The 16,468-nt window shown below is 36.1% G+C and overlaps 1 protein-coding gene across 3 annotated transcripts in view; it reads right to left on the minus strand.

Moving 5' to 3' along the window:
- The window catches only part of cv-c (RhoGTPase activating protein), a 252,416-nt gene that overhangs the window by 154,970 nt on the left and 80,978 nt on the right, over window positions 1-16,468 (minus strand). For all 3 annotated transcript variants that reach the window (XM_018522064.1, XM_018522061.1, XM_018522062.1), the window contains exons 3-8: window positions 9,123-10,637; window positions 8,024-8,198; window positions 6,687-6,926; window positions 6,147-6,386; window positions 5,705-5,898; window positions 317-362 (exon numbers count right to left, since the gene is read on the minus strand). In XM_018522064.1, the coding sequence (XP_018377566.1) occupies window positions 317-362; window positions 5,705-5,898; window positions 6,147-6,386; window positions 6,687-6,926; window positions 8,024-8,198; window positions 9,123-10,637 (2,410 nt within the window). The remainder of the gene's footprint in view (window positions 1-316; window positions 363-5,704; window positions 5,899-6,146; window positions 6,387-6,686; window positions 6,927-8,023; window positions 8,199-9,122; window positions 10,638-16,468) is intronic.

Consider the following 16,468-nt stretch of genomic DNA (forward strand, 5'->3'; position numbering starts at 1 on the left):
ACACACACACACACACACACACACACACACACACACACACACACACACACACACACACACACACACACACACACATTTTAAGTTCTAAAATATCTAAAAAAAGCAATTCATTAACACAAAAAATTGCTGTACATGTAATAATAGAATTGATAATTTCCCCTATGAAAAAAATCTTGAATATGCCTATGCCAACGAGCGACCATTAAAATTAAAAAATTTGCCATATTTGTTACAAGGGACACATGGTTTAAACGATTTCAAGTTCATCGACTCGTTGGTTAAGTAAAATAGTTACTCTATTCAATGGGAAACGTACCTGATAGTTGTCGTTCCGACTGCGAGCGCGGCTGCTGCTGCAAGCTCTGAAAGCAACAGAGAATGTATCATTAGTATAAGAAACAGCGACGCCCTCGTGTTTGTAAGACCATGGCAAAAAGTACGACAGCATATCTCAAACTGTCGCGGTAAAAGCATCGTTCAAAACGAATTAGTTCTTCCGCTTAACGATCGATTAGCAGATTAGTAAAGCCCTCAATGTGAAACAAGCGCACAAAGAAGTGTCAGTATGTATGTCTATTTGAAATACCTCAAGTTTTCAAATGAATTACAATGCACAGATTACAGCGTTTAATTTAGTGTAACTAGATAATGTAATTCTTATTGTAATAATAGGAAAAACCGTATTAACTTCGTCAAATCTTGCGCAGAGTTAATAACTTTGATATTAGTTGGTGACACAGAAGACGAGATCCTTCATTGTCAAGGGATCCTAACTTCGTCTTATTTCCATGACAACAAGAGATAACTAATAACCGATGCGACATTGAATCGTGACCTACTTGTAGTTATTAAGCCGGTCGACCTCGAAAATAACGGACGAACAACCGTGACCTTATCTACATCGTGCTTTACTAAGTGGATGCGCCATCGATCGATAAATATCGACCTTTCAATATTCACGAAAAAAATAAGAAGTAATTAACCTTGGAATACACACGCGATGCTTCACGTTTTCGTCGCGAAAAGAGCACCGTAAGATTAATCATTTCTCTCAACACACAGAATCACCAAGTGTAAAATTAAAATATCAAAGAAACTAATTAATAACGTAATAGTCAAACAGTAAATCGAGTTACAATATTAATTCCCGCAGAACGCAAATTAATAGTAACATTAAGCAATATTACAATTTCCGACTCAACAATGTAACTGTTATGTGCAACATGTGTTATATTACATTTATATTGTTGAGTGCGAAATTATAATATTGATGTATTGTTAGTTTGCGTTCTGTGGGTTTATACGACATTGATGTTTGATGAAAGATGTTAATCATTCTATGTATAATTATTCTTCAAAGCTTAATTATTAAAACTATCATTAAAATAATATAAGTTCATAATGGAAATAATACAAAGCGCAATCAGAAAATAGACTGTGTCACAACGTGAGTTGACTTTAAAAAAGGGATCTCGCCCTGTTATGCGATCATAAAATCATGACTGTCTCTAGGCGTTTATCGATGCCATCTTTAACAATCGTAGACCAGCCGTTAAATATTTTTCAAGCAAAACTGAATAGGCGTGCAAGCTATCCTTTTTACGACTTACTGGACTTCAAAGCAGATCCCACGAAATTCTCATACAAAAGTTATATTGCTTCTTGGGATCCCGTTTACTTTGTCGAATTATTTCGTCTATCGGTTACGAAATACGGGACAAAATAATATAACACAGAAAAAAATCCAATATTTTTGCAAAAAATTTCACCGAAATTCTCAAACGAATGTATCTTTTTTAAACCACTGCATTCCGAGAAGCGTATTTTGCTCAAAAAAGAACCGCGCACAAAGCAGTTGAATCACTGCAGCTTGGTAATTTCAAAAATAAATATTTCTGATCTCTATTTCATTCTGCAATATTTCTGCGTATACTATCGCAAAAAAAAGTACGATTATTCTCCAAGGATCTTTCACGGAAGAAAAGTTAAATTATTCTTCAGTATTCGTACGAATAAAAGTAAACATTAAATTTTTCTAAATTAAAAATAATGATGTCAGTTTTTGTAACTATGGGATTAAATGCACAGCGTATAAAAATGCATTTCAGATATTACAATAAATATATTATACGTTACATATATTCAGCGCTGTTCTCCTGACAGAGATAGATTTCTAACGTTTACGAAATCGAATTAATGGTCAATTAAAATTTTTACTACGTCGTGTCACTCGTTAGATTTCTTGCACAACGTTTGATTCGTTATGGACGTTGATTTGAAAAAGAACGATAGGTATGTCATTTGCGATTTCCGAGACAGAAGGAGAGAGAGCCGTGCGTCTAAAACAGCTGACCTGACGAAAGCCACGAGTTTTCCATCGTGGCCTTCGTACACGCGTACGTGATAGACCACACGGTGTGGCTATATTCGAGGTCCAAAGGATACCAACCGATTAATACGCCACCACGGCTGGTTGCCCCATTAGCTTTGATCGCTCAACATAGGCAATACGGTACTGGGAGTTCACGCGCGACTTCCGCGCGCGCTCTCGTGCAATGGGTGTTTACCGAGGCAACATGCTCACTCGAGCGCGAATCTCCCCGTGTACTGACACTTCATTGATAATTTGCATACGCGGCCACCATCCTACGAAAACTGCGGAGATAAACGCGGGCATCGCGGTGGCGCACATTCGGGCACGTCAAAGGTCAAAGTTACGACCGCGCTCGCACACGGAATGCAAAATGCAGCGGGACTTGAGTGATCAAAGCATCGTCGTTGGGTACATCGAAAATATATAAAGTAAATAAAGTATCGACTCCCTCGGCTCCAAGTGCATCCATGCGGAGCTTCGCTTTTACTGTCAAAGACTGACCTTGCACGATTTTCGTGCACGAAACGAACGGCGATCTCTACACGTTTGTAGGATATTTCGTGTACACGTAGCGACGTAATACTAAAGAAGATGCGATACTAACGAAGATGATGTTGAAGAAGAATGTTGGAGAATACTGTTCGAGAAAACAATAAACGCGACCTATTTAGCTACTCGATCGTTTAGTATGGCTCTTAAATTTAATTGCAAGTAACAGTTAATTGCTGCGCTCTTTTAACAGGGCAAACAGCACTGAAACTAATTCTCTTAATGTTACTATTGACGTAAAGTATTCATAAAACCATTACAAAAGGTGTAGTAAAATAATTAAGCGTAAATTAAATTCAATACAAAAATTCTTTCCTATAAAATAAAAACGGTGCCATTGAAAAAATTGGTATATCTAATCAGGGTTGCCACGGAAAATGAATTTTAAAATTTCTTGATTTTTCCAGATTTTCCAGATAAAAATGGAAAATTTCCATGACCAATATAAAATATGTAAAAATTTTAACATAATAAAATATGTAAAAAGTTATAACATTTAGAATCAAGGATTGTCAGGAAGCTAGCTTATATTATTAAAAACGCAAAAGTAGCATAATAACATTTTTGGAGCAAATTCAAGTCAACAAAAAATAAATTAGTATTGGAAAAAAGAATGCGGTTATGACGAACAAAAGCGATTAAATAAAATTATTGAATAAAATATAAATTTTAATTATTAAAAAAAAATCGTTTAAAATGCACGAATTTTGAACGTATTTGACTATAAGCGTCAGATATAATATTTAAAAAATTATAAAAATTATTTGGAATTAGGAGCAGTTAAGGGAATTGTGAGCAAAGTTCAAAATTCTAGTCTCTTTTATTTTCTCCTGACTTTTTCCGATTTTCCATAACCATTTCAATTTTCTTTACTTTTCCCGATTTTCCAGGTCTGTGGTAACCCTGATCTTGTAATATCAGATTCGAAGCTTCGACATTAAAATTTTCGAAGATCGACTCTATTAAAGAATGATATACTATTAAATTATCAATAGTCGAACTGTAGCAGTCTAACATCATATTCATGCACATTAATACTGGCAAATAATTTCTTTTTTAATCTGAAAATTTAAATATATCAGATAAACATTAAGTTCATAAGATTAGATTAAAATTAAACTCTTTAAAAACAGTAATTAAACAATATTGTATTCAAGTAATCCTCGTTATGTTCGTGCAATTCGCATAATCATTCACCAACCCGCGTTTCGGTCTCCCACATTAGAACTTGTCAATAATCTCTTTGATCGTAATTATCTATACAAATCGCGAAGATTAATTATTTCTTAGAGCAATTAATCATGAAGGATCGATGATGCATACGTCTAAAGGTGCATCCGCAGCAGAGTGGCTCGAGCAGTTCCCACGGTAGAGCAATTCTTGTTGGTTTGCATGGAATTCCCATCTAACATGAAACAGGTGAGTATTCCTGTCAGCGAAGAGTATCCAAGGCTCGTCGCCGACGTCGCCGCAACGAAGTGTCATTCTTACGACACTTATCGTGGCCCGCACGAACCGCAGGCGAGGAATACAAGAGACGCGGTAAGCTGGCTAACGTGTCGAACGACGTACGCGAACCACGTGGGCAGAGACTAATAGCTGTCCGTGAACAGCAGATCGTCGAACGCAACCGCGAAGACGAGGGAGCGTATATCTGTGATACTGCGTCGGGTAATCTCGATACCGATAGCGCCGTACACGCTTCGCTGCCGCGCGATTAATGCCCGCCGTCGTCGTCTAGGACGATATCCGATGTAAGCGCCCGGCCTCTTGCTCCACGCGTCATGCTCGAGTTAGCTATCGATATGAAGGGCGATTCAAACCGGAGATTTGACGTCAACCGACGTTCGCTTACGTAAGTTCACGCGTATTTGTTATTAAGTAATAATAAATATATATAATAATAGGTAGTATATACGAGTATATTGGGTTGGAACAAGTTCGTTACGATACTTCGTTTGTATTATGTCTACATATTTAAAAAAAAAACTTTAACAATTATATCCGTCGATAAAGTAATGTTTCACCTTTAAGAACCTGTTTTTTAAATTGCGGTACGATAATTTTTAACGGAGTTATAAATAATCAAAGTCAATGCTTTTTTTATTTAATCAACTCGATAACTCAGTAATGACAAATCTTAGGAACATTTTTTAAATACGATTTTGTAAGGGAAACTTTAAGCTTTCACGTTAGAAAGTCGAAAATTTTCGCAAGTTTTTTTTAGCATGTGACAGAGAAAAAATGTTCCCGTTTTGTCCAGTTCGTAGTTCTCTACATATAAAAATTACCACTCTCACAGAAACTCAAATGACATAGTGACCTTTCGAAAGTAGAAATGTTAAGCTTTAAAATCCTTTCATAAATTTAAATTTTGTTCATTTTTAACGATGTTACACCTACTTGAATTTTAAAGTTCGTGGCGTTACAGACTTTTGTTCCAACTTATACACTATTAAACCGAACTTTGCTAGCTTCTGTCGGATAATTAGAGAATTTCTATGGCTAACTATTCTCTTCTTAATACTCTTGATTCAAGAAAATTTCTTAAATGGCCGGATATTATCGCATGTAAACCAAAAGCAAAAAAATCATATAAATATAAAGTCTTGATAAGATAATATAAAGTATTGATAAGATACAAGAATTTTCCGATAAATGTGAAAAATATTTAATATCTATTACATATTTCGATTTTTCTTCTTTGGAAGAAGCACGTAATATTTCAACCAACTTTCTACTATACTATTTACTTAAAGTTAAACACAAAGAGGAGCTCACCGGCACCTTCCTGTTGGCGTTCTTGGCGTTATTGTTCTCTAACAACGGCGCGCTGCTGCTCTTCCCGCCCATTTCTACAGTCAGAGGTTCCGGCTTCAGCTGGAGACTTGCCGCGGATGGAGAGGACGGTGCTCGAGGCGGCGTTTCGAGCAGCTCGCCCGAGCTTAAGGAACTGCTCGCAGTGGTGGACAAGCCTGTCGCAGAAGAATAGTCGGACAGCTAGATTAGAATTTATAACATGCAGAAATAAATTATCGCAGAATATATCGTCCAACTGGTAAAATCTTTGAAACTGGTCTCATAAAGCAAGTTTTCTAAATAAATGATTCGTATTTATTACGCTTATGCGCATTATTGCACCGCACGTAATAAGAAGACATAAAAACGACAGCTTGACGTTACGTGTGGGAGGAACACTCGGAGATATGCCGACATGACTCACATAGCGGTAAATTCGTAGGCCTGGGCGTCCTGATCCTCGGCAACGAGTCATCGAGACCGCTACTGCTGTCCACCGCGTCCTGCGAGTACTGATCGTCGATCTGTTTCGTTTGCGTGTGCACGCTCTCGCGTTTGACCCACACGTCTTGCGAATTTTTATCGTTTCGTGAATTCAGTTTCGACGGCCGTCGTCGAATTCGCTCCCATGTCTCTTTGCGATGACATTTATTCGGTGTTGACGCTACGTAAAAAATAACGGATGCGTCAAGATTTTAGCAAATATATATCAGTCTTCATATAGTTTAACAATGTAAATTTTAAAGTTATTATATGATAAAAGAGTCTTTTAAAAGCAGCAAGTATGCCATCATCTTAGATACGCGCGATCATAAAATACAAATAATTTGATTGATAAAAAAAATGTATTATCCCATTAATATTATTTCCAAAAATAAAGGAAGATATAAAAGTGATAATCGAATGCTGATAATAACCGGATTTATGATATTTATGAAAATGCAATAAAATTATTTTAACTTACGTTTAGTCAATCGACGGTCCGTGCTCCTAGGTGGACTCGCTGTTCCAATTCCGCTTTCAAGCGGAGATGCTCTGTCGGTGGTATCCGGCGATAAACTTCCGGAAGAAATTTCATCCATGCTCTGTAGGAGGTCCTGGGATGATGACGAGGATCTATTGTCGTCATCTACAGTGTCTTGAGGAGAAACTGGGTCTAAGGTGCTCTCATCTTGCAATGACTGCGAATCTAATTGGGACTCAGCTATGATAAAAAAAAATACATAATTTAAAAAACTAAATATTGTATATTTAAAATAAATAAAGCAGCATATATTGTTTATTTAAAAAATATGCATTAAACTATGACAATTGTAATATAATTGTTTTATGGGGTAATTAATTCCATAAATATTAAGTACTAGTATTTCTTAAAGAATATTCATTGACAATTAGATTATAAGACTTTTATATAAGAATAAAATTATTTTAAATATATTTATAAATTATAACGTTTATTAATTTTCAATTAGTTTCTATCGTACAAAAATATTTTCTTTGTTAGGAGAAATAAAAAATAAATTAGTATAAAACAGCTACATTCAGCAGAAAAAGTAGCTTTCTAACTGTTGTAAAATTCTTGAATATGATTGGTTTAAATCCAGTGAGGAACTAAGGACAATACCAGTCATATTTAAGAATTTTATAACAGTTGCAAAGTTGTTTTTTCTGTTGAACGCAGCTAATCACAATATATTATTTAAAAAAGAAACGATAATATTAAAAAATTCTATCTTCCTCACTGATTTTGATGAAATTAGGCTTATTCAACACGCTTTTTTTTTCGTGAAATTAACGAATCTGGCAGAAAAAAATTTCGCTCTGCCCCAAAATGTCCCCGAGAACTCCTCCGAGATAATCGTTGACGTGGACGACTATTCAAGTTAGGAAATCTGTCACGTTGATGGCATAAGAGGACGTGAGAATATGTAAGTAAGGCTAGAATAAATATTTTCTGCTTTAATTACTAATATTCTCTAAATTTATAAACACAAATTCTTTACTTTAAAAACAAATTCGCTGCTTTAAAAACACATATTCTCTACTTTTAAACCAATTTCATTAAAATCGGTGAGGAAGGTAGAATTCTTGAATATATTACCAGAGAAACATTATCCAAAGTAAATATAATTTTAACCGACTCAAAAGGTCAACAGGGAGTTAATTTACGTAATAATCGATAAACGGAACTCTTGTAATAGGTGCTTACTGGATTACGGAGAACCAAAACGGAAATAAACTTTCCGGGTGTTAACTAATCTCATGAATATATATTAAGCAACGTGGGATGATGAAAATTACCTTGAGGAGAGTCGCAATCGCTAACCCACGTGAAACTAGAACTTCTCGAAATCGCCGGTGAAGTTTGAGTTGCCATGTCGGAACAAGTGAGAGTATCCATCGGCGGACTATTTGGGCAACAGGAACCCGAGCCATTTCGTATTCTTGACAATAAAGACTGCAGGGAAATAGGCAGCTAAAATAAATATTAAACAACAAAAAATAAATTAGTCTCTGGTAGAAATTTAGATAAGGATCAAGCTAGTATATACATATAGCCACAGTGTAAGTAAGAACAGTAGGTTCATTCACGACTCAGCCAAAAACCACCTTAAAAATTAATAAAATTAGGCTTATTCAATGTGTTTTTGCATAAAACGAAAAAAACTAGCAAAAAAAGTGTTACTTTGTCCCATGAACCTGAGATATTAATCATTCAAGTTCATGATTATTCTGGTTATAAATTCTGTCATGAAATACTGCGATGCGAACATGCACTGCGGTTAAATTTTCATGTGAAGCGCGAGCGTGAATCTACTGTGGGTCCCACATCAGATTTTTAAATAAATTTTACTGAATGCCAAGCTATTTTCCATATCAGGTTTATGTCAGGCGTGAGACTGGATCTTTTGTGAGCCATGTCAGATTTTCAAGTGATTATGGCGTGGAAAAGTATCGTGGTACTGGCGAGGACACTTCTATCAAGGCCAAATTACGCTTTTTTTTTTTAAAAAGCTGCGTGAAATATTTTGTTGTAAACGCGAAAATAAAACAACTTCATACTTTAATGCTATTGTCAAATAATTTTTTTAAACGAATTGCAAATTTATAAATGTCATATAGACAATGCTAAATTAATAATTATATTTAAATGTTTAATTTTTATTAAATAATTATTTAAGTATTTAATTATTAAAAATTTTAAATATTTAACTAATTAAATATTTACATATTAATAATTATATATATATATATATTAAAATCTAGTTATAATTCTGTGAATTTATAAGCTTATCGAAATAGACGTACGTATTATAATGCAAATAAGCTAATGCATAATTAATTCTCAATAACTCCTCTTGGTGAAATATAATTAGGTGGAAATCAATATGAAACTTACGGATCCCGTTCTCGCGTTTTGCTCCTCTATAATCCTTTTCACGTCAGCGTGCTCCAGCTTGCCGATGGTTCCGTTCTCGATCCCGCAATTTCCATTGACGTCATTGTTCTCAGACAAGTCGCAATTCACTGCAACATCGTTGCCCCACGTTCGCGTCAACGAGAATTTCTTCAAGTCCACTGGGCTAATCTGCCTGATGTCTCTGTCCGATTCCGACAGCCTTTTCGCGGTGACATCAGAACGTAGAGTTAGCGGCGATATCGCTCTATTTTTACGAGACAACGTTTCTTTCGAATTCGCCTTGCTATTTTTCGTCTCATGAAGCCTATCATTTCTCAGACGCAACATATCTTGATCCGGCAACGAAGACACGCTGACCAGAATGACGTCGTCGGAACTCTCGTGGAACACCGGAGTATGTCGTTTTCTCAACAATTTCGAGAACGGTGGCTTCTTCTCTTCCGTAGGTGTGACAGGCGCCGATTTCGGAACATGATTGTCCAACGATCTAGATCTGCCGGTTTCCTCGTTCGGAAATACGTCGTCGTATTCGGGATCCATGGTCTCTTGATCATCCGAGCCTCGTCGGAGTCTTTGCAGTCGCATTGCCTTTCTACGTTTTTGATTCGTCAAATTGATAGGAAGGCTCGTTTTTCTCTCGGATCGTTGTCGTGGCGGCAATTTCGCGTTCGCTTCTTCGGGATCTTCCTCGGCGCTTCTGAACGATCCAGCTTGGAGCGCGTCTTCATTGGTCTTCGAACTTAATCCTATTCTCTTTGGTGCATGGCAAGGGTTCGATTGTGCGTCTTTCGAGTCGCACTCGCGTTCCAATTTCGACGGTAGACTAGAAGTAATTCGATCAATCTGGTTCTTGATCGAGTTTATCGGCAGACAGTTACTGGGTTCGTCGTAGTCGGAACTTAGAGTTTCTGTGGTATGAAATCGACCATGTTTGCCGATGATAATCTGCAGATTCTCCGGGAGGCTGCCGCTTTTCCTTCCCTCAGGGATCACTCGATCGTGAGGCTCGTCGTAATCCGAGTTCAGCAGGCAGCGACGATCATCGTCGACGAACAATTTTCCGTTCCTGCGATCTCGAAGACTCTTCTCGTCTCGAAGAAAACCATGTTCACCGTTAAACTCTCGATCGGAGCACTCGCTATCGGATATTCCAAATTCGTTCAGCAACTCTTTGTATTGTACTCTGACGTCATCATTGCTGCGCGTGACTTCTCTCCTCGTCTTCTCTTTGGTAAGCTCGTTGATCTCGTTGGCGATTATGCTGTTGAACTCCGCGAGGATGCTGTTCGACCATTCACCGATATCCTCGCCACCTCTCGTCAACGAATTTTGTCTTCTTACGAAACCATGCGATTTCGTAGTAGGTAAGTATTTCGAGATAAACGAATCATTCGCGTAGCTCGATAATTTTTCAGGTTGAGTTGGATGCTTTGTCTCTTTTACGATGCGGAGTGGAGTCGTTGGAGCTGAGTCGAATATCTCGCCGATTTCCTCCTGCAACCAATCAGAAATTCAAAGCGTTTAAAATATTGCATTGCCGAAGAATAGTCTTTTCACTAAGAAGTACTTTCTTGTTGCTAAGCGTAACATAGCTCGTGAATAGAATATAATACCATATGTGCTACGTAATTCAACGAGTCAGCTAAGGAAGAAGTTTCATTAGAAGTCGTCATCGTGTTTAAACGCAGAGGCTGTCCCTCGATCGATGAGGCTAAAGAGAAACTTGCAAAATCCTATCAACGATAGATAGGTTACTACCTTTGCGCGGATATCTCGTGCATACAGTTAGCCAGCGGAACGCATTTATAAAGTGGCGTATAATGAAGCGGTTACGAGAGAAGCTGACAGAACCAACGCGGTCCTCGATGCTCGTCATGCGAAATAAAACGAAGGAATCGACCAGCTGCCGCGACTTAAGATGAGCCGATTTCAAGACGCATTCTCTCTTTCTCTTCTCTATGCTTCCTGTTCTATTTATCTATCATAATCATATGCTCCTTTATTCTTCAAAGTATTCTCCCACGTAGTCATTGTGAGACATGTATACACCCTAAGTAGGGTAATAAAACGTGGATGATATTCTAACAATAAGAAAAATTAAAGTATGTAAGATTTACACAACAAATCGGGAATAAAAGCCTTAAACGCTCAATCAAGCTGGATCTTTAATGCTTAGTTTAACACTAGAATCGTGGGTTTAAATTAACCCAATCGCAGTTCAAGGTAAATTTAGCTTTTGACAAGGGAGGTCACCATATAAGTAAAATTACTTATAATTAATTATGATTATTTATGGAAAGTCACAAAAATCTAAAGCTTCACGTGCAAATCCAAATTAGCTGGAAAAGAAACTATCATGGATCAAAAATGGCACAGAGCCATTTTTAAATAATTCCCTGCGAATTTATATACTACATATCCAATCCTGCAAACTACGCGCCAAATTTAATTTTCAGTCTGGAAACGCAATATTAACAGAACTAGCAAGTAATATATAATCAGTAATATCGCAAATTAAATTGACAAACAATTTAATAATATATTGATGCTCATCTTGGAAGATATTAATATATCACTTGTGTTTAAAGTATTCACTCAAAAATTAAAATATTTAACGTATTATATTCAATAACAATGTTACAGCGATGTTCCATAAAAAATTACAATTTATGTGACAGAGATTGCTCTTCAGTTCTAAATGATAATATATTAAAATTCACGAAGTCTTCAAGCCGACCCTGACTGGCCCTTCTCCACTGCACAGGCGAGCTAAATTGAATTTGCATAAGTCTCTCGATGCAGCTCACTCACGACCCACGCGATCTCGATCTACGCACAAGACAGACGCGGTCAGATGCTTCGGTCTCGTCGATCAATGTATCAAATTATATCGGATGGAAAGAACAAGCTTGATTAAATCGAGGAGGTTAAGACGATTTACAATCCAATCGAAAATTCCGACTTCATTCTTGGAAAGTATCAAAGACTAAACTTAAAGATAAAAAAATGAAATTAAAACGTAAAAATTGCAGAAGAAAGAATCTGTATCCAAAGTTATATTGCCCATTTTCTACAAAAATGGCATAATTAAATGTGTGATTTTTTTTAGTTGCTTGCAATAAACGAAAATAAAGAAAAAAACATACTTTAGAAATACGTTATACTTTTACTTCTTTAAAATCAGTTGTTACATTAAAATTTCTAAATTAATCCTTCGTAGACATATATATTTTTTATTCCGTATTTCAACATCTCTGTTATATTGCCAAATATATTTCAATTATTTTACTTAAATATTAAAACCTTTATTTAATAAAGATTGAAAACGCCAAGAAATTTGAGGATAAAATTTCGCCTCAAAAAAGACCCAATGTGTCTAAGAAGGGTTAAATTATAAAACTTTAATGATTCAAAATATTCAACTCATTTTCTGAAAAATTACATTTATTTACGCCGCTGCAACAAATAAACGATATAAACTAGAAAACAATTATTGAGACGCAGAGTGCGTGAGAGAAGGAACGTTAGTCTTAAACCGCAACAACGCAAAACGCATTATATCTACGAGTGAACAAAATTTATAGGCTGCTGTTGCGTATTCGGTATGCAAATCAACAACGCGAATAGTTAGCCTAACCAGCAGACTTAGCGAAACTCATCAAGACGGTGGCGTGGCTCAGCGCAATGTTGGCGCGTAAGACGAAGAGTTAAGATAAAACGGAGGAGAAGGAAGAGAAGAAGCTCTCGAGGGTATCCAGCTGGTACGATTGCATCCAGCTGGGCGATCAATCATCGTGCACGAGCTTCCTATTGTTCCTACGCGGGTGTTACATTGTGCGCCGCGGGCTAATGGCGTATATACCGGGATATAATTGTCTCGGACGTGTCAACCCGTTTACTATCGGCGACTAATCTCAAGGCTTTGATATACCTTGATCTATCTTCTATTCTATTCCAACAGGTTAATCCTGACGTCGGTGGATATGCTTATAATGCAATTGCAAACTCGCGACTAATTCAGCCTTGACCGTTAACAATAACTACGTTCAAAAGCCTGACCTTTATTCGTTGTATAAATTTATATGGCTCATTAGAGAATGAGCCATATATGTTGGTAAGGACTTGTATACTTAAAGCGAGAAAAAATTGATACAAGTGTAAAATTTTTAATACAAAATTGATTGTAGCTACTTGAAGTTATTTAAAATATATCACGAAATTAATTCAAAGATTAATTTTAAACTTTTAAATTTAAACTTTTAGAAGTGGCTTAAAAATACAAAATATAAACAATAAGGAACATACAGCTACAGCACTAGATGTTTTAAGCAAAAGTCATATATTTCAAATTATAATAAGGAAAAGTAGACATTTCGGTCAATATTTAACCATCATCAGTACAATATACAAAAAGATGTTACAAAAAATAAAAAATGTTTGACAATAAATCGTTAGCCCAGAATAGATGGTGACAAAATTTACATTCGCTTATGTAACGAGTTGATCAGTTGTACAATTCAGAGATTATTATCCACAATTTAACATATATTAATTGCAATATATTATGTTGAAATATATTGAATAATACATATATCAATTAAATGTTATGCAACTAGGACTTTTTTTACCTCACATTTTTTTATTGAATATTCCTTCTCTCAGTATTTTACAGTACCTATTAAGAGAGAAAGAAAAAATAAGGGAAAACAGATAATATGTGTGTGTATATATTAGAATTTTTCATTTTACTATTATTACTATAACGCTATTATTACATTGTCTTTGTTTCGTTATATATTACAAGTTATTTCTGGAAGCACCGTTTTGATGGGTGCGTTAACAAAGCGACGAGTTTCTCGTACAACCGATTGTTCACGCAAATCTTAATCGCTATAATTGTTGATGGATCGAGTGCAACGTTTACGTTGAAGGATGCGGAAGCGGGCTTGTGAATCGTCTTGATTGGGATCACGTTTAATCTCCGCTCTCTCGCTACGCCTACAATGGCGTACGGCCATCGCGGCGATCGCCATGTGCCATTCTAATATTCTCCATCCATAACGCCCCGGCCGGTACATTTATCAAGCCGATATTTATGTGAAAGCACGCACGTCGCGCTTTTAGCGGCGCACTTTCTTCCTACTCGAGATAGCTCTCGTAGTGCAATGATTAGACGAGCACGTCTGGAAAATTTTCTCTCGCCTTCGCGTGGGCTGACCGCTCGTGATAACGACAATCAGTGAGATTGACGTTGCTGGAAAACAATAAATTAACACTCGCCGACTGCCGTAATATTGATAGCGAAAATCGTTGAACGAAAACGTTATTTATGATGCGAACACAGACTTCAAACAATGAGATAATGGATTATTTACTTAATAAATATATAGCGTAAAGATAAATTTAACACGTGTACTTTTCAGTTCTTTTGATTATTTAATAGATAAAAATATAATTTTCACGTCAAGATAAAATAATAATATTGTCTTCGAACTTGTCAAACTGTTAATTTGTAGCTAAAGGAATTAATTAGTGAATGACGCGGAAGTGACCTTTCAAACTGCAAACACGCAATTTCACCACGCGCAATGCATGTCGCTCCTAACATCTTCCTGAAAGCGAGAAAAGTCGACAACCCGTTCAAGTGGCAAAAAATTTCGATAAAATATCGACGTCGTTCATTAAGTGAAGAAGCTTATCGTACGTCAAAGTCGTCGATGCATCTGCCAAGTGGCCAGCATGCATGCCGCCAGTTCTCGCGTGCGTTATATTGACGTTAATATTTAAACTGTGTTGAAGATGGTAAATCCTTTGACATTTTTACTAAAGCAATAAACAAGTTCTAATATATACTTATCAGATTATTCGTATTACAGCTTATCTATATTTTTTTATGCTTTTTTATTCTTTCTTTTGTTCTCTTATATTTATACACACCATTGTTTAAAATTATTGATCTTCTAAGACGTTGCATCACAACATAAGGAAGAATTTAAAATTATATAGTTAATGTTCGAGATAATATTATATGTAGTTCATAAATTTTATGCGAAAAAATTAATTATTAATTTTCTTAAATTAATTTCTTTAGTCAATTTGAAAATAATTTTTTTAATTTTTAATTTTTTAATTTTAATTTTTTAAATTTTAAATTATTCTTCCAAGTTTAAAATATTTTCCTTATGGGTGCTTTCCATTTGATGACACAAGTCGACGCAAGTGCCGATTTGTGTTATCAAATGGAAAGCACCCTACGTTAACAGAATATTCTATATTTTAAATATTCAACTGTAATTGATTCTATAAAATCAGCCTCTTTATATGTAGAGAATTAAGGGGCACATGTTCTACGAGAAAATTCTATAAAATTACGAATATACATATTCACATGTAAAGCGCATTAATTAACGCAGGTTGTGTGACAGAGCGCATTGCCTCGGCGTACGATATAGTTTCGTTCATCGTGCGGGCTTAATTGACTCGAAACTTAATTAAGCGCTGATCGAGGAAGCTCGAGAGTCTCCCACCGAGCATAAAGAATGATCAGATCGAATTGAAGCAATGTTTTAATCGTCTTGTAAACTGCATCTCATGGCCGAGTGCATTTCGCTTCGGGAAATCGATCCCATGAATCTTAACGTATCAACCATTTTCCGTCACGCCTCCGTGTGCCACTTAATCCACTTGTAGTCGCCAAGCTGATTAATTAATTGCGATGATTGCTAATTAACGTCGCCACATAAATCATGTAAAATTCTGCGGTAAACACTTCCCGAAATCGAATTTATCCAATTACGTAATGATCGGCGCAATTTATAATATTTATGACTCTTACGTTTTTGATCGGAAAAATTTATTTTGCATTCTCGCCTTTTTTTCTGACATGTATCTATATAAAATTATGATGTTAATTAGTTCCTCAATCACATTTACGTTAAATGAGACGCTAATATGAGGAGTATTAGCAGACAAATACGTGAAGCTTAATATCAGTACGCTAAAATATGACCTATCGATCGGACAGAAATTACTATTTACGTGTTGATCAACCCGTTCCACTGATCCTATCTGATCTTCTCACATATTTATCAAATAGCTCGACAATTCTTCTAGTCGGCTTTTCATTAATGTTCCGCGACGATAATAATATTTTATGTCGTTATGTTATCAACTATGAATTTCTCACTTCGTTTCGCCTCAACTATCGCGCTCTCTCTTTCCGAGATAATATATATATACAGGGTGTTTGGCGACTACCGCATTTTTTGTCATACGTGGGTAGAACAGCCTATACTGAATCAAAAAGTCCTGTACCATTTTGCGGT

The sequence above is a fragment of the Trachymyrmex cornetzi genome, unplaced genomic scaffold, assembly GCF_001594075.2.
Source record: "Trachymyrmex cornetzi isolate Tcor2-1 unplaced genomic scaffold, Tcor1.1 scaffold127, whole genome shotgun sequence".
Classification (NCBI taxonomy): Eukaryota; Metazoa; Arthropoda; class Insecta; order Hymenoptera; family Formicidae; genus Trachymyrmex; species Trachymyrmex cornetzi.